This window comes from Thamnophis elegans, chromosome 1, assembly GCF_009769535.1.
Source record: "Thamnophis elegans isolate rThaEle1 chromosome 1, rThaEle1.pri, whole genome shotgun sequence".
In the NCBI taxonomy this organism is placed as follows: domain Eukaryota; kingdom Metazoa; phylum Chordata; class Lepidosauria; order Squamata; family Colubridae; genus Thamnophis; species Thamnophis elegans.
The window spans coordinates 95,270,378-95,293,943 of NC_045541.1; the positions used below are offsets into that span (position 1 = coordinate 95,270,378).

The following is a 23,566-nucleotide window of genomic DNA, read 5'->3' on the forward strand; positions in this document are numbered from 1 at the left end:
CAGCACTGATGTTACATAATTGGACAATTAGAACTCTGTAAGCAACTACCAAGCTCAGAGAGCATCAAGGATTCACAGATGGACTCTGGGCTACATATTCTCTTTAACTCACTGTAAACATTACCTTTCATTGAAAAAGTAGTATATTTCTATAAAAGTAAGGCTTGCATACACAAAAAGTGCAGAGCGCCTCAAAGTGAAGTAGAGACTGCATGTGTTAAATTCTGTTAGAGGAACTTTCTGTACCTGACAGCTTCATGAGCCTCTTATAGGGCCAGAAGTCATAGATGCAGCCATCATTTCAAATAATTCTCCAAGTCTCCTGGCCTATTGAACCCAAACTAGAAAACCAGCCATTGTCAGAATAAATCCTCAGGTTAATTGAATCTTCTCTCCCAGTGAGAAAAGCTGCCCTTCTGTTATCCAAATCAAAAAATATTTGTTTAAAAATGAAGTTCTCTAGTGTTTCTATATAAAAGAAATCCAGTTACATAATGGGCAGAAGTTCACAAAGAATAACATTATCATCAATAATGCTGTCAGGACTGGGATGCCAAGACAGCAGTGTTGCATTATTTTCCATCATAGAATCCACAATATTAACACATACCCCCCCATCACAACTGGGCAAGCAATCCAGCAGTGGGTTATTGAGCAGAGTGAATCACCAAATGACTCCAATTACAGAACACCTGTGGCAGTAATTTTATGCTAATCCAATGAAAATGTGGTGTTTAGCATCAAGAATCTACATAATTTGTCCTTTAATACCTGTAGAGGGTACCTATGTTTGCAGATTTTGTGGCTGTTAGATGAACCATTTCAAGGTGAGCTGAAAGGACATAATGTCATTCTACACATTGAGTATTAATGCTTTCAGCTTCTGCCTGTGAAAGTTTATACTGGAAAATAGGGTTGTGCAGCACAATTGACTTTATTCTGAATAGGGGTTTAGGAGCATCTGGAGCGTGCCTTTTGTTGGATCATGAAGCAACTACAAAAGGAAACTGCGATCTCTGTGGAAGATCTAGTTCTTGATTCCTCATGTTCAGCACCTTTCTAAATTACTTGTCAAGCACCATAAAGTTCTACTTCTCAAGAAGCAGCCTGTGCTGACATAAAAACAAGGACATTTTAATGGTAAATGTTCTCATTCGTAATGCAAATTCAAAAGTTCCAGGAAGCATAGCACACACAAAAATTTCAGTACACTCACATATCAATTAATTGTTCTGTATGAGAAACTATGTTCATTTAGAACCTATAACTGTTTCTACATCAACGGCTTGCTACTTCTCATTTTGACTGGAATCAGAATAGGGAGATTATGTATCCTGTAAAAAAATAGTACAACTACAACTTTTCCTTATCACATGCAATCATATCAGCATGCATTCTTTGAATTGAAAGGAACAAGGTTAACACTCCTTGATGGCCTGCAAGAAGTAAGACTCATTAACTTGTTCCTTGTTCCATTGTGGTTCTTTTTATTCCTGCTGTATTCTGAAGGAGAAGCAAATACTTTCCTGTTATGTTAATTGTGTTTGGTTAAGGCAATTTAGGTATGATTCGGTATTTCCTAAGTATAGTGCATCTGTAATGATACAATATTAAAGCAAGGCTCGTCTGAACTGGCTCCAATTCGTACTGCAAGCTGCAGCTTATATATAGCCTACATTTAGTCCATAATGAATGTTATTATTCACAAATGAAACGATGACACAATACAGGCCTAGATATGATTCAGGGGAGCACCTGTTCAGAAGACAGCCAGGAGTCTCAGAATTGAAGATTTATGAGGATTACATCACTGGATTGGGGATTACTTTAGAACAGGCTTCTCCAACCGCAGCAACTTTAAAACTTGCATCCTTCAACTCAGGGATGTGGTGGCTCAGTGGCTAAGATGCTGAGCTTGTCAATCAGAAGGTTAGCAGTTCAGCGGTTTGAATTCCTAGCACTGTGTAATGGAGTGAGCTCCCATTACTTGTCCCAGCTTCTGCCAATTTAGCAGTTTGAAAGCATGTAAAAATGCAAGTAGAAAAATAGGGACCACCTTTAGTGGGAAGGTAACAGCATTCTGTGCCCCTTCAGCATTTAGTCATGCCAGCCACATGATCATGGAGACGTCTTCAGAAATGGAGATGAGCACCTCCCCCTAGAATCAGTAACAACTAGCACATATGTGCGAGGGGAACTTTTACCTTTAGAGTTCAATTCTGCCTCACTAGGACTACCTCCAATGACTTTTTATCCTATACAAAACAAAGATAAATGTTTTGATTTATCCCAATATAAAATAGCACATTGGAGGAAATGATAGGAAACTATAACAATGTGGGAGCTCCATATTATTTAGTTGCTTTACACATTAATATGTTTGATCAAAACTAGTTGTTGCCATGTTACAGTTCTTTTGTAGCAAATTTATAGATTGTAGTAGGTCGATGTATTTAATACATTTCTGACTCATTTTGTAATAGAATTTGATAATAAAACATTAAGGAATTTTGTAGTTGTGGCTCTTAAGTAGTGTGCTTTCACATAAATGCACTCTGCAATATAAAAGGAAAACGGTAAAATATTTTCACTTCTTGTCATATATTAAATACCTTTTTAATACCTAGGGATACCATTACAATTGATGTAATTCCTCAGGATTAACTTCATAATAACAGATTTTTAGAAAGACATGTTAACTTTCAGGTCCCAAGCATATTTATGGGAGTGAGGATGGTTATGCCTGAATGGAGGATAATTGTATTTTGGATCTATTTATTTCTAAGTAATTGGATAATATAAATCTCCCTACTCTGATTATTTTTAATTTTTAATACTTAGGAAGAAGCTGTATGAGAATCTGAAGCCACTTTCTGACTCATTTGATTCAATCTATTTTTCCCAAAAACAAATATGAAAATATGTATATCATGTATAATTATATCAACGTGTTGCCTTTGACTGTCATAATATATGTGGTCCCCAAACCAAGAAAACAAAACAGGAAAAAATAATAAAATAGAGGCTGCAGAAGAAATGCCAAAAGGCTTTTTGCAATATTTCTCATTCTATCTCTTAAATCTGCTTAGATAGGTCACTGAATATGTCAGCCAATCTGATGCTTTATTACAGCTAAAGAACTCCCTATTGCCCGACTGACATTTGTGCCATTAAAGATATTCTAAAGATTTCTACTGTGATATGATTTTCAGAAGTTTGTAAATCATCTTGGTATGTGGTATCTCTCTCTCTCTCTCTCTCTCTCTCTCTCTCTCTCTCTCTCTCTCTCTCTCTCCTCTCTCTCTCCTCTCTCTCTCTCTCTCTCTCTCTCCTCCCTCTCTCTCTCCTCTCTCTCTCTCTCTCTCTCTCTCTCTCTCTCTCTCATTCAGAACAACAAAAAAAAAATCAGATGTATTTTGATTGGTGATTGTTAGAAGTTTCAACAAATGTCATACCTAATTATCTACTTGCATTTACATGCTTTCAAAGTGCTATGTGGGCAGGAGCTGGAGCAAGTAACAGGGTTTACCTTGTTGTGTGATACTTGAGTCTCAAACCTTGGCTGTCACAAGCTGGCAAGCTCAGTAACTTTAACCGCTGAGCTATCATGCCCCATGGATATAGTACTAGTAATATCTAGAAAATGATACCTATTTGAATATTGATGTTCAATTGAAAATTTTGGGACATTGAAAAGGAGACAATTTATTTAATTCACAGATAAATGACAAAATAACATTTCAAATTTTGATTAAAGTTATCTATTGTTTAAAAAACTGCAAAATGTCAGAATGTGCAGCTTTATATTAGTACATATAAACTATACAACACAAATGAAGTATGAATATGTCTTACCCTACTCAAGCTTTCCAAAAAGTATCTGGCACAGTGGTATCCACATGGACGCGAGCAGCGCGCGCATGTGTCTTAGCACCTCTGCAACACTCCAGCTGCTCAGTGGAGCATTGCGCAGACACTGTATGTGCCATGTGCGTGCGTGAAGCTGCAGAAGACTTAAAAACTGATAAGGAGCTCAGGCGGGCAGGGGGGCCCTCTGGAGCACCGTAGGGAACAGTATCCAGTGCTCCGGGCTGGCTCTGGTACACCCGTACCGAGGCATACCACTGCAACCCATCACTTCTCATTCAAGAAGCTTCCATAGTTCTGAAAAACTTCTTGGATGAGAAGCAAAATGTTTAAAAAAAAAAACAAAAACAAGAAAGTCTAGTTGCCTTTTTGAAAAAGCACCCTTCCCAAAAACATGATCTGGATGATTGAGAATCTCCAGATACTTGCTTAACATGGTTTTGTAAATGTATTATTGTAATTTCTTTAATTGTTGTGAACTGCCCTGAGTCACTAAGAGTTAGGAGGCATAGAAGTTTAATTTACTACTACTACTACTACTACTACTACTACTACTACTGCTGCTCTGCTGCTGTTGTGTTGTTGTGTTGTTTTGTTGTTGTTGTTGCATGGTAATCTTTGGTGAGATTCACAACCTTTGGGGCTGGTTGGTAGCTCAACAGCTCGAGTCCTACCAAGGAACCTAGGAACTGTTAAGGTAACATTGAAGGATAGAAGCTGTTCCAGTAGGGTGGTTTTTTGTAGAATCGGAATGTTCAAGTCTGATAAATTTAAAATTTCCAAATAGTGAGGTAGTCCTTGGGTATTGCTCCAAGGGCTCCAATACAATCAGGAAAACAGACGATTTCTTTTTCCACAGTCGCTTAACTTCAATTTGCAAGTCCGGTACTTTGTGATTTTTTTTCTTGCTGTTTATCTTCAATTTGTGCATCTCCAGGTATTACAATGTCAATGAACCATACTTTTTTCTTTTCACTATTGTTATGTCAGGTGTGTTGTGTGCCAAGTGCCTGTCAGTCTGGATTCTGAAGTCCACAAGATCTTGATTTTCTCTTTCTCTAAAACCTTCTGAACCTGATGTTCCCAGGTGGTTTTTGCTGTCCTCAAATCCAAACTTTTGGCATAATTTCCAGTGAATGATCTTAGCAATGCGATCATGGCATTATAGGTAGTCAGTTTCGTGAAATTTTGCTGCACCCACTGATCAAGTGGTCGACTGCCTCATCTTTCTCATTACAGAGGCGACATTTGCTGTGGTGGTAACATGTTGAATTTTTGCCTTCATGTAGTTTGTGGCTAAGGCTTGTTCTTGACCTGCCAAAATAAAGCCTTCTGTTTCTTTTTTCAGTGCTCCTGATCTTAACCAGTTCGAAGTTAGCTTTTGGTCAGCTTTGCCTTCAATACTTTTCAAGTATTGGCTATGCATAGCTTTGTTTTTTCAATTTTCAGCTTGTTTCTCAACTACTTCTTTCTTATATTCAGTTTTTGACTTAGTTGTTTTAAAAGCCTCCTTTATTTACTTCCTTAATCATTTACTTCCTTAATCATTTACTTCCTTCACTTTTCTGGATGTAATCATTCAAGCTGTGTTTTTCTTCTTCCACAGTCTGTTTACTTGTAAGATTCCACAACCACCCTCTGCTCTGGTAGATATAATCGGTCAACATCACTTTTAGGGTGCAAAGAATGATTCATTGTCATAAGCTTCCTTGTTTTCTGTCCAAATTATCCAACTCCATCTGGATCAGTCAATTATTCCTGCAGAGTATCGAATCACAGGTATAGCCCAGGTATTTATGGCTTTTATGATGTTTCATCCACTCAATTTGGACTTAATATCTTGTGAATTTGTCGAATGTACTTGACTGAAGTTATTCCTTCACTTTATTATGCATTAAGTCAGAGGCCTCTAAAATCCCCAAATACTTGTAGCCTTCTTCTGGCTTTACTGCCTTTATCATTTGTTCATTCTCAAGTTCTATTCCATCATCTTCTATGACCTTGCCTGCTTTGGTTGCCATTGTTGCACATTTGTCAATTCCAAACTGCATATGTCTTGGCTAAATTCTTTTGTGCTTCAATTAATAATTCAGTTTCAGCTTTTGTTTTACCAAACAGCTTCAAATCATCCATGTACACCAAGTGCAAATTTTCAGACCTTTCTTGCAAGTTCGTATCCAATAGTTCATCTTCTTCAAATGATTGTCAGTAGTAGAACTGAGAGTATAAAAAGTAGGGGGAAAGGGGATCACGTTGGAAAATGCCACATTTAATTTCAACTTCACCAGTAGCTATAAGCTTCATTAGCTATAAGCTTCATTTTCCAGAGGTTCATTGAAGTTTCCATGAATTTTTGTATGTTGCTGCTGATGTCAAAGATTTTCAAGCATTTCTTGATCCAGCTATGGGGAACTGAATCAAATGCTTTCTTATAGTCTATCCAAACCATGACCAGTTTGGTTCGTCTTTTCTTTGAATTCTTTAGGATTAGTTTGCCAATCAGCAGTTGGTCCTTTGTTTCTCTTGAATTTTTGCAGCATCCTTTCTGTTCTACAGGAAGCAGTTATTTCTTCCAAGTATCCATAAATTTGGTTTGCAATGATACTAGTAAGGAGCTTATATGTAGGTTGGCAAACAGGTGATTGGCCTATAATTTCTAGGATCATTTTTTTTTCTTTTTCTTTATCTTTTTGGATCAAAAATGTCTTCCAGTTGTCATCCATCATCATTTTCAGGTGTTTTTAAGATCTGGTTCATTTGGGCTGCCAATATTGTGTGCACACTTGTAAGTGCCTTTAACCAGAAGCCATGTAACCCCATCTGGTCCAGGTGTACTCCAGTTCTTCACTTTTCTTTGCACCATTTCTTTTCTTATTTTCACGTCTTCCATTTTAGCACTTTAGTAGAATCCTCAATCTGTTTGATCCATTTGCATTTCTGTTGTGCTTCTTGTTGTTTTCCCACAAATTCTTCCAGAATTTCAGAGCTTTCGCTTTATCAGGCTTTCATTTGTTGTTAATCCATCTCTACTTTCTAAGCTCTTATAAAACTGGTGCTGATTTGCTCTGAACTGTGAGTTTTCCTTGAATTGAGTTACTCGGTTTTCATATCTTTTAATCTTTTCAGCAATGCAACAACCCTCTGCTTCAGCTCTTCAATTACTATCGCAATCTCTTTATTCTCCAAATTGTATCTTTCTTACAGGCTTCTTTTGACCTGCTTGTTCTTTAGCTACCTTACCTTGGGTTCTTCAAGTTGCTCAAGTCTCTGCGAAATTTTTTGATCTTCAATTCCAACTGAATTTTCCATTTAGGTTCCTCTTCTTGCCTCTTTGGTTCTTTTGTATTTTGTATTTTCAAACCCAATTCTTTGGTGGTTATGAAGGTGCTGCATATATCAGCTCGGTTGTTTCAGCTAATGTAGTGGTTTGAATGGTTTGCACAGGTCTCACTGACTTTTTTAGTACATTTCTTAATTCTTTCCGGTTCACTTGGTTCAGCTTTGGCAAACGTGTTCTTTCAGCACCTTCCATTGATGCTTTATTTTCTCAGCTAATTGAGCAATATCTGTTGGTGTTTGTTTTTCAGTGCTTCCTTGTTCTTTATCTTCATCTATTTCAGCATCCTTTCCCTCCCTTTATTACTCAGTTTGCTTTTGAGACTGCAATCTTTCTTGATGTTACTCTTCTTATTGGTATACTCAGACCATAGTTGCTTTCTCTTCGATTCCTATTAATTCTGCTGTAGTGAAAATTTGTGGCTTAGAATTACACGTCGTTGGTCCATTAGCCTTCATTTATTAAATTTCATTTCATTTATTAAATTTATAGGCCGCCCAATCCCGGAGGACTCCGGGCAGCTTACAATGAAAGAAGAAAAAAAGAAAGCAAAATAAATAAAAAAAATGTTCACTGACATCACAGTCTGTGTGGTTCACCGTCCAAATCTGATACATTAGTTCTGAAATCTACGTTTTGCTGGCTCAGGACTGATAGTAAGCTTTCATAATAGAGATGTTTTCTTTCCTAGTCCAGATTTTTCACTTTTTCACTTTTTCTTCCAGTAGCTTGTCAGTTCCATGCCCTGGTTGCCTAGCAGAGGGAGTTGAGTCCTGTAGCTCATTTTGCACAGATTGCCCAGGAGCCATAGTATCCAATGGAACCCTTGTTAATCCACGGTTCAGCTGGCATAAATTTCATATTTTTGTATTCACCATATTTGAATGGGGCAAATTTTGTCTGGCCCTTCACCTACGACCTGTCTGATATGGCTATACCTGTTCAGCATATCCCTTAGGATCATTAGAGCGTGCAAGCCCCTCCACCTCGACAAGGTAAAGCTCCTCAGAGGGGAGCTATTATTATCATTATTATTATTGTTGTTGTTGTTGTTATTGTTCTATACTTTATTATATACTTTATTTATTAACATGAAACTCAGTCAATTGAACATTCAAAAACACATCACAAATATCATTGACTAGTGATAATGGTTGATACAGGTTGCTGCCAGCATCTTAGGTATCAACCAAGTACCTTTTAAAGATCTACAATGTTACAAGTAGTGCAGTTTTTTACAGTTCCACTGGTATTATTGCAGGAAGCTGCAATTTCTTGTTTTATAAATTCCTTGGACATGGTACCCAAGTACCCCGATGATAATGGGTATTGTTGTTGTTGTTGTTGTTAGTAATAGTAGTAGTAGAAGATTTTTTTTGTCTATCAAAGAGAATTGTTACTGAAGAATGAAGGAGACTAAGAACTTTTCTTGTCTTCTGCCCAAAAAACCAAATAAACCAACACCCCTATCTCTTAATTTGTTTTCTGAGGTTAGCTGAATAGATCCAGGATGGACAGGGGTTTGATTTGAAACTTTCTCAAATCCCCTATTCTTCGAAGTCATGGCCTAGACTTGATTACTGCTTTATTTAAGAAGCAGCTCTCACCATGCTTCTTTACTAGAAAGATGTCTGACCCCAACTCTTGTGTGACATTCCTGTTTGTTGAAGAAACCTTGAACTTCTGGGCTGGCTGACAATTCTGGCTTTCAGAAACCAGGATTAACTTTGGACAATTCGTCTACATGCTCAATTTCAAAGCACACTCTGCAGAAAAGCGTCTGCTTTTGTTTTCATTTTTTGTTCCTTGTTAACTCTTCAGCCTTGAAGTAAAACTGATAATCTTCAAAGCAACTGTATTTCAATGTGTGTGATGGAAGCCTGAAGCAGGATACTCAATTGTCACCCCTCTACTTTCTTTCCATTTGACTGAATGCTCTGGGAAAAAAAGAAAACCCATAATCCTAAAGATGGAGCATGTCAGTTTTGTGTTCTTTTTTCTCCCTATCTCCCTAACATACAAGTATGCCAAAGTAAATTCTTACCCATTCCCAGCAGGGACCAAATAAGCAAATGTTACGAAAGAGAAAGTGGGATGCTTGTGTTCAGAGAGCACAAAAGAGAACTCCCTGGCACAAGGACACAAACTCTCTAATTCTTGTAGAGAAGCCCATATGGTGAAATGTATTATTTTAGAAACACTGTGTGAAAAGAAGCTCCCCCCCCCCGCATAACATTTTTTATTTAAAAATAAAAAGAAGGAATCCCCAATCTTTATCTTACACTTAGAGCCAGTAACTCTTTCTTGCCTTAGGAAGGAGGAACTTGCAAACAACCTCCAAAACTTTTGCCAGGAAAATTACAAAGACATTTCAAGAAGTCAAAAGGGCATACATTTCCTTATACATGAATGCATGCATACATGCACACATACTGTCCATCTCAGTCCAATTTCCAACCACATTTATGTCTACCTGTATGCATCTATATTTCTATTCATACACACCTAAAGAAATACTGTTAATGTATTATGTATAATGTGTTATATTAATGTATTATGTGTTAATGTAACACATAATAATTCAAAAATGTTGCCTTGATTAGTTCCTAGAATCTTCTGCAAGAGTAATAGTCTTTGTAGGATTTGAAATAAAAACAGCTGGGTTACATTGTCACAATTGTTGTGATTTTTTTACAAAGTAGGTAGAAGCCTTGCTGCCTTTCGGCAATGCATATAAACACAATGTTCCCTCAATAAATATAGCACAACTCAGGAAAACTGATCGGAGGATATGATTTTAGTTAAAACAGAATAAGACTCATGTTGCATTCATGAAGTCTGTCAAGAACCGCACAGTCATGAAAAATGAACACAGGAAACATTTTATAAAGCAAGGTCATTTCAGCTGTCAAACTCAGGATGTCAACTAGTCCAAATTTGAAATGGAAAGTCTAACTTGCTCATGCTTGACCTGTCTAAGTCTTAATCAGTTTGGTCCAGGGCTGTCAAACTGCTGCCCATGGAGTATCACTGCATCTCCTTCTTTTCTTTCCCTGATAGCACAATAACCAGTAGACAAGGTTTGTAACTCAGTTGCTTCTGAAAATATTGAAATGACTGAAAAATTCTCTGTGGTTGGCAGTCATATCACTTTCCTGGCGTCCTCGGTTCTTACTAGGAATATCAGTCCTAGGAATTATGTAATTCAGGGCTTGTTATGTAGAGTAACATCCCAGAAACAAAGGATCCTTGAATATTTATGCCTTACATTACTTATATGTGTAATAATCAATATCAATACATGGAATTATGCAAGCTAACCAATAGGAAATCAATATAGATTTTTAAGAACAGGCACTCTATCATCCCTTTCCTTGGATCATTTTGCATGCTAACTACTGTATTTTGCATCAATTTAAAATATGCTAGCCCCAAGTTCAAAGCATTATACTAAGCAAAACAGGCTGTAACATCAGATATAAATGTATTAAAATATGCCTGACCATAGCTGCCATCTACAAATCCAGTAACTAGTAAGGTTGAAACAACCAGACTAATCTTTCAAGCAGAAGACAGCCTAAGATGAACTGAAATTCTGAATTTTAATTTCCTATTTACTAATAGTACCACTATCTTACTTGCATTTTATTTTACCTTGTTTTATCTTTTTTTCCATACTGTTATTAACTGATCACTTCCTTACAATTGGTTGGTGAAGAGCAATAACTAGAAATAATTAGAATACTAATGATTCCCCATTCCAAAGCCTGATATGATATACAAGAAATATTCAATGAGACATCAAAGATTAGCGGCCTAGATGAATTAGAGGCACTCCAGTAAAATTATTTGGATATAGCCTGGCAAAAAGAACTAAAACCACTTAAAATAATGACCCAAGTTTTAATTTTGCCAAGCAGTCAACATTGGCAATGTTGTAAGATTTAGAAAAATCAGTTTGTCCCATCCAATATCTCTGATATGCTACCCATTAAGTTGACCAAAGCAGTATTCCATAGAAAGCCTGGTTAAAAATGGATTCACAAAATCAATTTCATTTGAATGTATCTGAAACTGAAAGGTTGCACATTCTTCATAATCTTTTCCAGGCCTCTTGATCTGAAATACAGTTTCTTTAATGCAGTTATTTAGGTATTGGGACCACATTCTTTCCTCAATTGATCACTACTCTTAATCATGAAGCCAATCCCATCATGGCCAATTGAATTTGCCAGAAGTGATAAGAATCAGGTATGCTAGTTGTGGTTCTCATCACACAATCCTCAAGAGCTCCACATCCTCAAGATTTATAAGCTGAAAAAAACAGAGGGAATGGGACCAGTAGTTGCTAATGTATATCTCTATTACCTGCACAGCTATGGATTTTAACTAGAAACAGTACCAGCCAACTTTGTCTGCAAAGTTGTTTGCACAGAATAATACTATTTGTTTCAGACTGTTCTTCTTTCCTTCTTAGAATGAATCAACCTTGGATGACTCCAGCACTATGGAAGTGAAATGCACCTTGAGATGGCCCCACTGCATAAGCAATCTGAAATCAGTTGACATAGCTTGGTTGCTATGCTTGATCTTCACTAGAGGCTCTCTTATACAGGAGTTGCCAAAGCTAGATGAGAAACTTTGTGAAATACTATAATGAAGCCATATATGGCATTTATTTTTGCCCATTATCAGTGTGCAAATTTTATTTTGCAATCCTGAAAGTTTGCACTCATTAATTCTTTTCTGTACTATATGCTTCAATGGATTCTGTTCGTCTTTGAAGCTGAACAGTTGTTGATACTTATAGATCAAGTTTTTCTGCCCTGGGAACCAACTTAGCTTACAACTTAATTCTCTTAATTCTCACATCAACTATCCAGACTGTCTCTGTATCCAACAGCAAGCAAACTCCCAGGCAAATTCTGGAAACAATATGGATCCAATAGATGCCCAGAACAGACCGTTTTATCCATTTTCCAGTTTTGCAAGGTTTATCTTACTGTCAGGCAAAAAATGGCCAGGGAGTCTTTTGACTGGGACAAGGTCACAGTCCATGCATAGGGACAAGTTAGAAGCTTGGAAAATTCACAGTTATAATGAATAATATAAAATCCTGCACTGTTCCTGACTGTCTGTTTAGTCTGGACCTTAAACCCACGACAAAGTACCAGGGTAATCCAATGCCACAATTGAGTTCACACAATCATTGTGGACTATTGACTGGAACATATGGTCAGCAAGATGGAATTCAACAGATTATTCCTTTGCCCTCCAATGGTAGCCTACTATACCACAGAGAAGTTTGTTAATAAAAAGTTTGGAGTAATGAATCTCTTTCTTTCTATTAGTCAGGTATCTGACTGAATCCAGAGCAGTGCTTTCACTGAAGATTGCATCCTGACTAAAATGCTTTACTAACAATTGACTTTTGCTTTGTTTTTAAATAACTGGCTGCTTTGTTAGCTCTATGTTTTATATTGAACTGCAGTATAATGATTTCTTTAGAAAAGTCCATTTGTTCCACAATACTGCCTTTCTCCTTCTGCTCATTGTTCTTGATGTTATATTATTGCCTAAAAGCTATACATTTGCATGTAACAAAGATACAGTACAAACAAAATACTTTTGAAAGGAGACATTTCAAAGACAAGTATTTAAGTCTATACATTCATCCATAAATTGTTTTAAACATATGTTGTTTACTCACAGATATATTCTGTTCACATTCTCCATTCTTTTGCCATTACTTTTAATCACACTAATATGTTGATTAAAGTAAGTTTTTAATTTTCATGTCTTTGTAAGCAAACTCAATTATGAACCAATGCAAAATTTGGATAGTAATTCCAATAAACACTTTGATCTGAAAGATATGATCAAATCAATTTACACTGGATTTTAGTTTCTTCAGTATTTCTCTTTTAAAAACAAACTTGATATGGACTGCTGCTCAAAGGTGGGAAAGTAAAGAAATCCCAGTGGGCACATTTAAATCCTTCAACATAATATAAACAGGCTTTTGTGCATTTACAAACCGTTTCTGTGTTTGGCTGTTTCCATTAACCCTTCAGAACCTGACATTCTAAGCATGAAGTTATATGAAGTAATACAGAACCATGACCTCAATTTGGGTTAATACTGTTGGATCATAACAATTTAATTAATTCCTTTTAACATGTTTTTTTGTCTCTAGGATCTGTAAGAAGATATGCTATTAAATTGTTGAATGTGTTTATTATGAAGATTTTGAAATCAATTTGTGAAGTTCATCGTTCTGTTGACACCTCAGAATCTCATCTGTGTTCTCATTTATGCAAATGAATAGCTATAAAAAGTAAAGTGAGAAACTTGTGCAGTAGAATCAAAAATAGAAAGAAATAAGAAAAAGCTTCCTATTTTTATTGAGGGAAAGTGTTTAAACAAACCAACAAACAAACAAACAAATACATCTGTTGATTTCAGAAGATGTTAGAAGTTGACTATTTAAGATACCTAAGCAAGATATGGGAAAAGTTTAAAAATGACTCCTTGTTGGTCAAGGAAAAGCATTATATGATCGATTTCTACAAAAGATCTGTTCACAACTGGAGCATTTAAAAAAGTCACACTGATGGATTCATACCTACACTATGATGAAATTATGATGGATTTTGGAGAAGTACTTGATGAATATGAAGGTCAACACCAGCTAAAGAACTGTCAGCTGTGATTTCCCATAGTTGTTAATAATAATTATATCATCATCATCACCACAAGCTGAAATGAAATGTCTTAGGATAGCAAATATTAACTACTCATCCTAATGTTAACAGAAAGCCTTATTAAAACTTCAAGAAATAGTTTTCATTTATATTTTACTTTACATTATCCTCTTTGTGGTAATTTTGAAGGTCAGGGTTACACACACACACACACACACACACACACACAGAGACACACACACAAACACAGACAAATACTGGGCAACTTGGCTTATTCTATTAGCTTTCCGCTGATTATTAGAAAATGTAAAGTTTCTGCTAAGAAACTTGCCGTAACTCTTCATGACTTTCAAGAACATCCTCATGTATAATATCTTGCAGTAGATATTATAATATCAGTGACTATGAGAATTGATTCATGTTCCAGAAAATAATATATTTGGTCTTCCTGGCCACAGGTACCCCCTGGCCTCCTCTTTTAAATGCAAGCAGAAGAACTTTTTAGTATAAAGGAATTTTTAATCCAAAAGTTGTACATGGATCTTTTAAGACTTTATTAAAGTACTCATCCTGAATAGCTTTATTAAGCTGAGTAGCTTTATTAAACGTATATTTTTGAAACAAGATGATTAAAACCATAGGAAGATTTCCAGAAGTTAGAACATGACCTATATTAGAAATTCGAACATGAATTATATACTTTACTGCATCTTTGTTTATAAAGCAACTAGATAATGAATGATTAATTTAAAATTTCCAGGCACTCAGTTAAAGCGATTCACTGAGTATCTTGTTAAATACGAAGGAAAATTTCCCATTCAATGACTCAGTACTGAAGGCAGTTCTTGTATTTAATCCTTTAGGGAAAGGAAATCTGAGCTACACATTGGTAGATTATCTTCTGGAATCATTTCCTACTATATGATCTAGAGTAAACAAAATTATATGGTATTCACGTTTAATAGATTTACTTGTCAGCTGCTTTAAGAAAGTAAATTTGGTATCAATATTGGCATTAGCTATCATTAGCTATCGAGCAATCATTGTTTACATAATTTTTCATTTGTGAAATATGTGTTATTCTTTTCAAATAGTAATGCTTTCTGTGAAAGAGCCTCCAGAATAATTACTAAAACAAATAACTAAAAAGAATTGAATCAAGGTGCTCTTTAGGGAAATCAAAGAATGACATGCTAATGCTGAACTGTATGCAAAATGCACAGATATTTGAAACAGTCTGTGATGACTTCAAAAAACTATTTTTAAACAATGCAGTTCTATTGAATGCAACTAAATTAAACAAATCGACCCAACAAATTCACCCAGCAAAATGAGATTCATATAGAATCTTGCAGGGGGAAAAAAAGGAAGCCTTTAAAAGTTAAGGAGAACAAGTTCTGTTTTAGCCTTATTAGTCCTCACCCAATGTTTGATGTACTTGTTTGGACTCAGGACATTCTGTTCTCACAGGCCAATCTCTGGTTCAGCCTCCGACAGATAGTCTAGTTCTGTGGCATCTATCTCTGGAAATGGAGCCAGATGGTATGATGGGGGCAGGCAGGAGCAAAACATGTTGCATAGTGTACAACTCACAGTTCTTTGAAAGAAAAATGTGTTTGTTTTTAATCCTGACTTGTTGGCACATATATATTTGTCTTGTTAATATTTATTGTAAACAGGAAAAAAATAGACAGCAACTCTAATTTAACAAAACAAAAAGCAAAAACCTCAGGGGCGCTGTTTGATAGATAAATTGCTAGATTTGCTTTCAGAATTATTTTTTCTAAGTTTCAGTTTTGTTTATATATACAGAATAAATAAATGATATACATTCTATGTAAATTCAATCCATCAATCTATCTCAGAACAATATTCTGCTAAAAGTTTATCTCTGAATTGAAGTGTACCATATGCCTACAGCAGGTGTGGATTCCTATCTGCGTTGGTACCAGTTCGCTGGGTGCGCATGCACAGTTCACTGCAAATTGATCTGCACATGTGCAAAGACCATGAAATACTAATAAAAAAACATGGTGGCAACAGCAGCGGAGGCCAAGGAACTGGTTCGGGGGCATGGCCAGCCTGGGTCGCTGCCAGTTCTGTGACTCATTACCACTACCGGTTTTCCCGAAATGGTGAGAACCGGTACGAACCCACCTCTGCTCTACAGGGACAAAAATGCATCTTAACAGCAATTCCTTGTCATGAATGGTATAACTGTTAGATGTGAGAAACCTTCATGACAGAGTTTCATAGCAATAGCTTGGAAATATTGCCTAAAATATTTTTTTTTTTAAGAAAAAAAGATGTTTCACTAAGGACGGAAGTTCACTATGGAAGTTAAAAAAAAGAAACATATTAAGGGAATTTGAGTTTTGTACTTTATATGAGAGAATTTCCCACTCAAATCATTAAATTTATATTGTCTTTTCTTTACAGAAGAATATTCAGAACAAAAGGTCAGCATATGAATTTAAATTAGGATATTATGATAAATGAAATGATCAGCAACAGTTTCCATTTTTAGCAAACAAAAATGATTTATTTGAAAAATAGATTGTAATTTCAAAAACAGAGATTATTGCCAGATCTTCCAAAGGTAATGACAGTAGAGCAGATCAATTGTTTAGCAGTAGTAAGGATTGAACAACACTGATTGTATAGATTAATGATTAGAGGCATTGCTTCATTCATGTTTTTCCTGTGTTTTCTTTAATTCTCATTTAGTTGCTTGCTATTTAGCTGCTTTTCTCCCAAAATGTAAAACTGCCACAATAGTATCAATTCAACAGTACCATCTCTTTATTTATCCCCCTCTGCCCCAAAAACCCTTTACAACAGTAGTACCATCTTTAATTTCCCATATTTTAATGATATTCTAAAGACATCATTATGAAGCTCTTTGTCTAGAGTTTTTTCAGATTTTTTAAAAAAGAAGTATAAACAGGAAAGTTTCAAAAGGATGGAAAAATGTGTAATAATAAAGCAATAGCACTCCAAAACAATAAGAAAGTTCATAACTACTAACAAAGGTCTTCTAAACTTTTTCTTCTTTTTCTCTCTCTACCCCCCTGCCCATTTGCATTTTTAATTTGTTGGAGGCTAACTTCTTTCTATTTTTTTAAATTAATTGTGCATGCAATCAATATTCTGAGAACAAGTTAGAAAGATTCCTTTTCAAAAAGATAGAAAAAGATTATTGGAAATGTCCATGTACATATAGGAGAACTGCATTAAATGATAAAAAAAACAGATTTTCCATTTCTACACTCTCTGTCATTAAAAGCTATTGATGTTTTAAATAAAAAAAACCAGGTTTGTCATGAACATTAACGAAATAAAATATAATGTGAATCTGTCCTTTTTAAGTAGCTTCGTCTATCATTTTAACTACTTGTTTCAGACTGCTCTCTATGTTGTTGATATGTAATTCTTACTAAATTGAAAGTACTATAACTAATACAATCTTTCATTTCAGATGACAACTACTGATCTAGTCAGCCAAATTCTTTTGCAAGAAACAGTGTGTTTATTATCTACAATGTTTGGAGCAGTTGTGGATATTCCAACACTGGAGGTTTTGAAGAAGAGATTGGACAACCATTGTTTGAAATAATATAAATTTCCTGCCTGAGAAGGATTCGGACTAGAACAGGGGTCCTAACCTTTCAGACCTCAGGGACCACTAAATTCATCATTTTAAATCCCGCGGACTACTAATATGATCTGACTAATGACTGGGTGGGTGGGCGTGGTCATGTGGTCATGTGACTGGATGGGCATGGCCAACTCAATGTTAATCATATCAAGGGATGCCTCTCCAGTTTCTACTCTCTCCTCAACTCCCCACCCAGGCTCCTTAGCTCCCCAACAGGAAGCAGTTGTTGGAGCTAAGCAGCCACCATGAAAAAGAGTTGACAAAACAGCTGGCTCTGTTCAAATTGGATCTGATTGAGAAGCAGGCTCAGCAAAAGCACCTTACTGAGGACTATGAACATAGGCTTTCCAAGCAGAGGGAAGACTTGCGGGAGTGCAAGGCCAGATACTGGTGCTGGAGGTTCAGCAGGCTAAGATGGTCAGCCAGTTCCAGGCCCTGATGCTGTCCCACTGGAACAAGGCCCTCCAACTCTTTGCACCAATGACACTTCCCTCCAGCCTTCGACCGAAGCCCAGTACCAGGAGGCTGAAACATACCCCAAGTCAGAATTCTGCCCTGCTATGATCCACACAAAGGGACCTGAAGAAGGAGACTCTCCGTAGCAATACAAGTGTTCATTTTATATATCCGGCCCGGGGTCCGTAATTTGAGGACCCCTAATTTAGTGCAATATAAAAAATGCAAATTTTTTTTCTGTGGAGCACCAAAATTTTCTCACACCAGTGGTCCATAGACCACCAGTTGGTGACCAACCTCTGGAATAGAAGACCTCTAAGGTTGCTTGCAACCTGTTATTCTGTTAACTATTTCATAAAATCAAATCAGGAATTGGTTATCTTTTTATTTTTAATGCTAACTAATATTAGACATATAAAGAACTGTTCCATTCCTTTAGTTTAATCTTTTTGGCATTTTTTTTTGTCTAAAATGAATTGAAATGTGTACTTTTAAAAATATGGCGGTGACTGTTATAAATGTAATACTTGTGAATCTTGCTACTTTTGATAAGCAGCAACTAGATTGGCTTGTCTTGCAGATAGCATTATTTCAAAGAGTTTTTCATCCAATTTATACCTTATGGTCTTTTTCAGTATCGTAATATAGTATAATAGTTCGATAATATAATTTGGTTGTGATGAGTATAATTTAAACTTGGATCATTACTCACCGTGAACAAGTACTACAATAGCAGGTTTCAAGAATTGTGACTATGGGTAATATATATTTACAATAAGATGTCTACGAACAAAGCAGCAAATTCATGACCCATTTTCCCCAGATATATTCATGACATGGCCTAGCGTCAGCAATATCTCACAAGCAATCATATTTCTCAGTGAAAGATATTGAAGGAACATGTTATGAATTACAATCTATTTATTGATTATTCTGAACCCTGGAGAGAAAGTTTACAATGGTGTTTCAGAAATGTTGCCTAAGGAGACATTTTGAAATGTATCTTGGAGACATTGTTGAGGTTGGACATTGCTTAAAAGGGGAAAAAATTTCTGAAGAACAATTTTGGCAAAGAAACAAAAGATAGTACCAATGGCATTAGATACCTTGGGTGAAATCCCCAAACATCTGGAATGTCACTTGAAAATAACTGGCATTGGTAAAATTACTATCAATCAATTGCAAAAAACATCTTTTCTTGGACAGACTTACATTTAATGTAAGTACATTTAATAAAATAAATAAATTTACAATGCAATCTGTCAATACATTGGACAAACTAATAGGAGAATAAATTCACGCATTGCAGAACACAAGAATGCAGTCAGAAAAGAAGAAGAAAACTTTCTCCTTTTTCCAGCAGCTTAAAGCAACAGGACATGAAATTGATTTTGAAAGAACCAAATTAATCTCCAAAACTGAACACTTCAACAAGAGAATATACATACATACATACATACATATACATAGTACATATACATATACATATACATATACATATACATATACATATACATATACATATACATATACATATACATATACATATACATATACATATACATATACATATACTATACATATACATATACATATACATATACATATACATATACATATACATATACATATACATATACATATACATATATATATATATTATATATATTATATATATATATAATATCAGACAATAAATAGTTCAATCCTATGTAAACAGGCAAACAAAACTCAGTGACAATAAAGATAGTTTTAGTACTGCCTTGAAAATTTCTCTTGTTTAATAAGTTTTAGACCTACTTTGGTAGAATATTGAGAGAAACTTTCATTAAAAAAAAGCAAAACCAGATACCTTTGTGTTTGTCACTTGAAATGGAGCTTTTGAACCATTTGTAAAAGATGATGTCTGTCTCTCAACTGATCTTGAAGGGATTATATTGGCAGTAGGAGACTGATTGTGCAAAACGGATGAGAGGCATAGCTGTACAGGTCTCCTTCAGAGCTTTCAGCTGTGATTCCTGGGGGAAATGTCACAGGATTATAAGGAATAATTTACTCAGGCTTTAACAAAATCCTAATTTCAACCAAAACAACTTCACCAAGCAAATGACCAGATTCAAAGTAGGAAGAATAGATAAAAAATACATTGTTCCTCACTTCAGCTCCCCAGGGACAACTCCTTGGGAAGGCAAAGGCATGGTATGACCAACTGTTGCAAACAACATTGAATAGCTAGACTAATGGTCAGACAAAATTGTGGAACTAACTCACCACACTGAACCATAATATGGTTAGTTTGCTTTTGGCTTAGCATGTGATTTGAAAGCCACAATTGATAATTAGTGTTCAGTGTTGGCCTCCTCAGAGTGCCGTCCGCCGGATAGTGTCGGCTAGTGACCCCCAGGGGAGACCTTCTCTGTGGGAGCGCCTTCCCTCTGGAATGAACTGCCCCCTGAGCTTCGTATAATCCTCAACCTCGGATCCTTCCGACACGCCCTAAAATGTTGGCTTTTCCAGCAAGCCAGCCTGGCCTGAACAAAACAAATCAAATTATTGATTACTGTTAATTTTAATTGTAATTCTTTTTTAAAAAATGTGTCATTGTCAATTCTTATTGGGTTTGGTTTGGTTATTCTATTTAATTTTTTTAACTGTTGTATTATGTGTTTCTTTTAATGTTGTACGACGCCCTGAGTCCTTGGAGAAGGGCGGCATATAAATCTAATAAACCTAAACCTAAACCAGTGTGAATAAGCTCATGGTATCTTTTCAACATTGCATAGGTGAAAGAAATAATGGCTTAGTGCGATGTCAGGACTCAACATGGTGGCTTTCACTTTTCAAAAGAAACATTAATTACATGCAAAATCAAAATTATGGTTATGATTTTACAAGAATAAAAAAAATTAGTTCTAAATTAGGGTGCCCAAAAGCTGCCTATTAATAACGCTTGTGGATATGCTCCGAAGACAGCTTACTTTGTCAAGAGCTGCTTTTTCCAATTCTTCCTTTGCAATTGCTAGTTTTTGTTCCAAGTCTGTAAGCTGCTGTGCCTGTGGGAAATAAAAAGAAAATTAGCTAGTATAAATTATGAACCATTTTTCACCCACTAAACTCATCTAACCTATCTGGAAGAAGAATAAGGTAACTAAAATAGATCAACACTGGGGAAAAAAATCTTGACAATGTAATATTTTCTTTAGGGAATTTCGGAAAAGTGTAGAGGATAGTCATAAAAAGGAAGAATTTAAAATCCCTTTCTGGGGACTATTTTATTATCAATTTCAATGGGCCAAACATATTCCACCTTGTTTTTAAATATTTAGAAATTTCATCGAAACACATATGTGGCAATTCTTGCATAACTTTGGATAATTGGAAGGCATTTTATTCATTAAAGGAGACTACAATTCACATACATGTGAAACGACAACTTTTCTTCATTCTTTTTTTTAAACAAATAAAGAACTGAAATAACATATTGAAAGTGTTTGCTTAACTTTTTTCCATTTGCTGCATCATGAATATTCCCATTTTATTCTTGTCCATGTATTGTAATTTTGCAGGAGAAAACCAATTAGGAGTCATAATTTGAAAAAAGGAAAAAATAAAGAATTACTGTTGCTTTTCTTTCTCGAATACCCCTTCTCAGATTGTAAGAGGTATGCTAATTATTTAATAACTTTTTCTTCACCCCATAAATTTTGGTCTTTGCTAGACAGTGATTTCATTTTTCATAATCAGCTGCTTTGAATACTTTGCAATATTTCCCATTATCCTCTGAGCATGAAACAATTACTATTTCAGTTGGCCAGTCATTTTATAAAAGATTTATGTGGACACATTAGTTTCAAATGGGTTGTGGAAAATATGCCCTTTGGGGCAAAACTGACAGTACAACATTCTGTCCACTGATATCAATGCAACATTGCTCAGTATGGAATGAAATTGCACATGATTGAGCATGCAAAAAAATAATAATCCGATTATATAAGAGAGGACCCTGCATAATTGGCAACTTCTAACATTAGTGAATCAATCTCTAATGCATGGTGGTCATTAGCATCAATACAGCCATTCCTTATAGTGGTAAAGAGAGTAATGTTTGAGCTTAGTGTCATTGGGACTAGAAACCTATACTTTGAAATTGGTTACCTATTAATCCAGCAACATGATCACTTGGGTCATCTACAGTCCATTCATTTTAACTACCATATATGAAAGAAAATCTGGGTAATATATTTTTTAAAAAAATAAATATGACTACCAAGTGATTGGCAGATAATTGCTTCCCCCCAAAAAAATTTAAATAATTTCATAGTTATATCTAATGTTTATGTAAAAGAAGTGGGAAAAGTATAATGGACAGATGGTTATGTTGACTATAAGAAATTTTATACAGCACTGGACATTTTTAGCATATGAATTGCTTTGCAAGGTTTTATCTCACAAGTCATAAAGGACATTGCATTTAGGGCTCTTCACTAAACATTGCCAAACAAGCAATTACTAGAGTCCGTTGCTAATTTTTCCCAAAGTTGCCAACCATCCAGATGTCTGACTTTCATATTTCCTTTAGAAAATTATAGGAAGAGACAGTTTCATCCTTTACATTTTAATGTGCCATTATGATAAACCAGTAGATAGAAGAAAAAACTGGAATGGCTTACCTTCTATCACAAATTAACAAACATTCAAAGCAAAATAAATATAAAACTAATTTGGAATCCTTCTACAGATATGGAAAGTAAATTAAAACAGTTAAGGGGAAATTAAATTTTGAGCAATAGTGCAAAACTCTTAAGGGATGCTTCATTTAATGAAAATTTGTGCATAGTACCTCTTGATAGCTGCTGTATAAAGCAATATGATTCCCTGGCCAGTTTTTAAAACAAAGTGAAGTTAACACTTTTCTTCACCTTGTGTCACTCTGAGCCTGTCGTCCAGTTTTTCTAGCAGCTAGGAGAACTGGTCAGATGTAAAGTACTTTGTTGAAGAGAATTGTATCACATCCTTGACTGAACAAGAGGAACTGCACTGCAGTTGTGTCCTCCAGGTCCTTGTTTTGGTAAAACTCAGCTGCTTAGTACAGGTCTAGATCTAGGTCCCAAAGAATTAACCAGACTCACATGATGGCTCCTCTCAAACCATGAAAGGCTGGACTAACTTGACTAAGTTTAACTTTGTGGAATTTCCTGAATAGTTCAGTTAGCAGGTTTCAGAAATGAAAATCAGAATGAAGTGTCAAGTAAAAGATAGAACTAAAATGAGGGGATGTTGCTTTTAAAATTAACAAGGAATATTTTTGTTTTTTGCAGAATAGTTAGAAGAAAATGAAACATGAATAACTTCTGAATTTGTACATACGTACAGTAATGAACTATTTGAATTTGTTCACAGAAATAGATAAGAATCTAAATATTTCTGGTGGGCAGTTTTGTATAACTTTAGGACTACATTTGTGGTCCAGTGTCCAGATGTACCAATTTTACATGAATCAAAATGTTCTAGGTGAAGTAAAGAAATGTCCATCTTCAGTTTAAG

The 23,566-nt window shown here is 35.5% G+C and overlaps 1 protein-coding gene across 1 annotated transcript in view; it reads right to left on the minus strand.

The window, feature by feature from the left end:
- The window catches only part of LUZP2 (leucine zipper protein 2), a 372,060-nt gene that overhangs the window by 38,566 nt on the left and 309,928 nt on the right, over positions 1-23,566 (minus strand). The window contains 3 exon segments of the mRNA XM_032227123.1: positions 19,875-20,009; positions 20,011-20,040; positions 21,001-21,075. Of these exon segments, the coding sequence (XP_032083014.1) occupies positions 19,875-20,009; positions 20,011-20,040; positions 21,001-21,075 (240 nt within the window).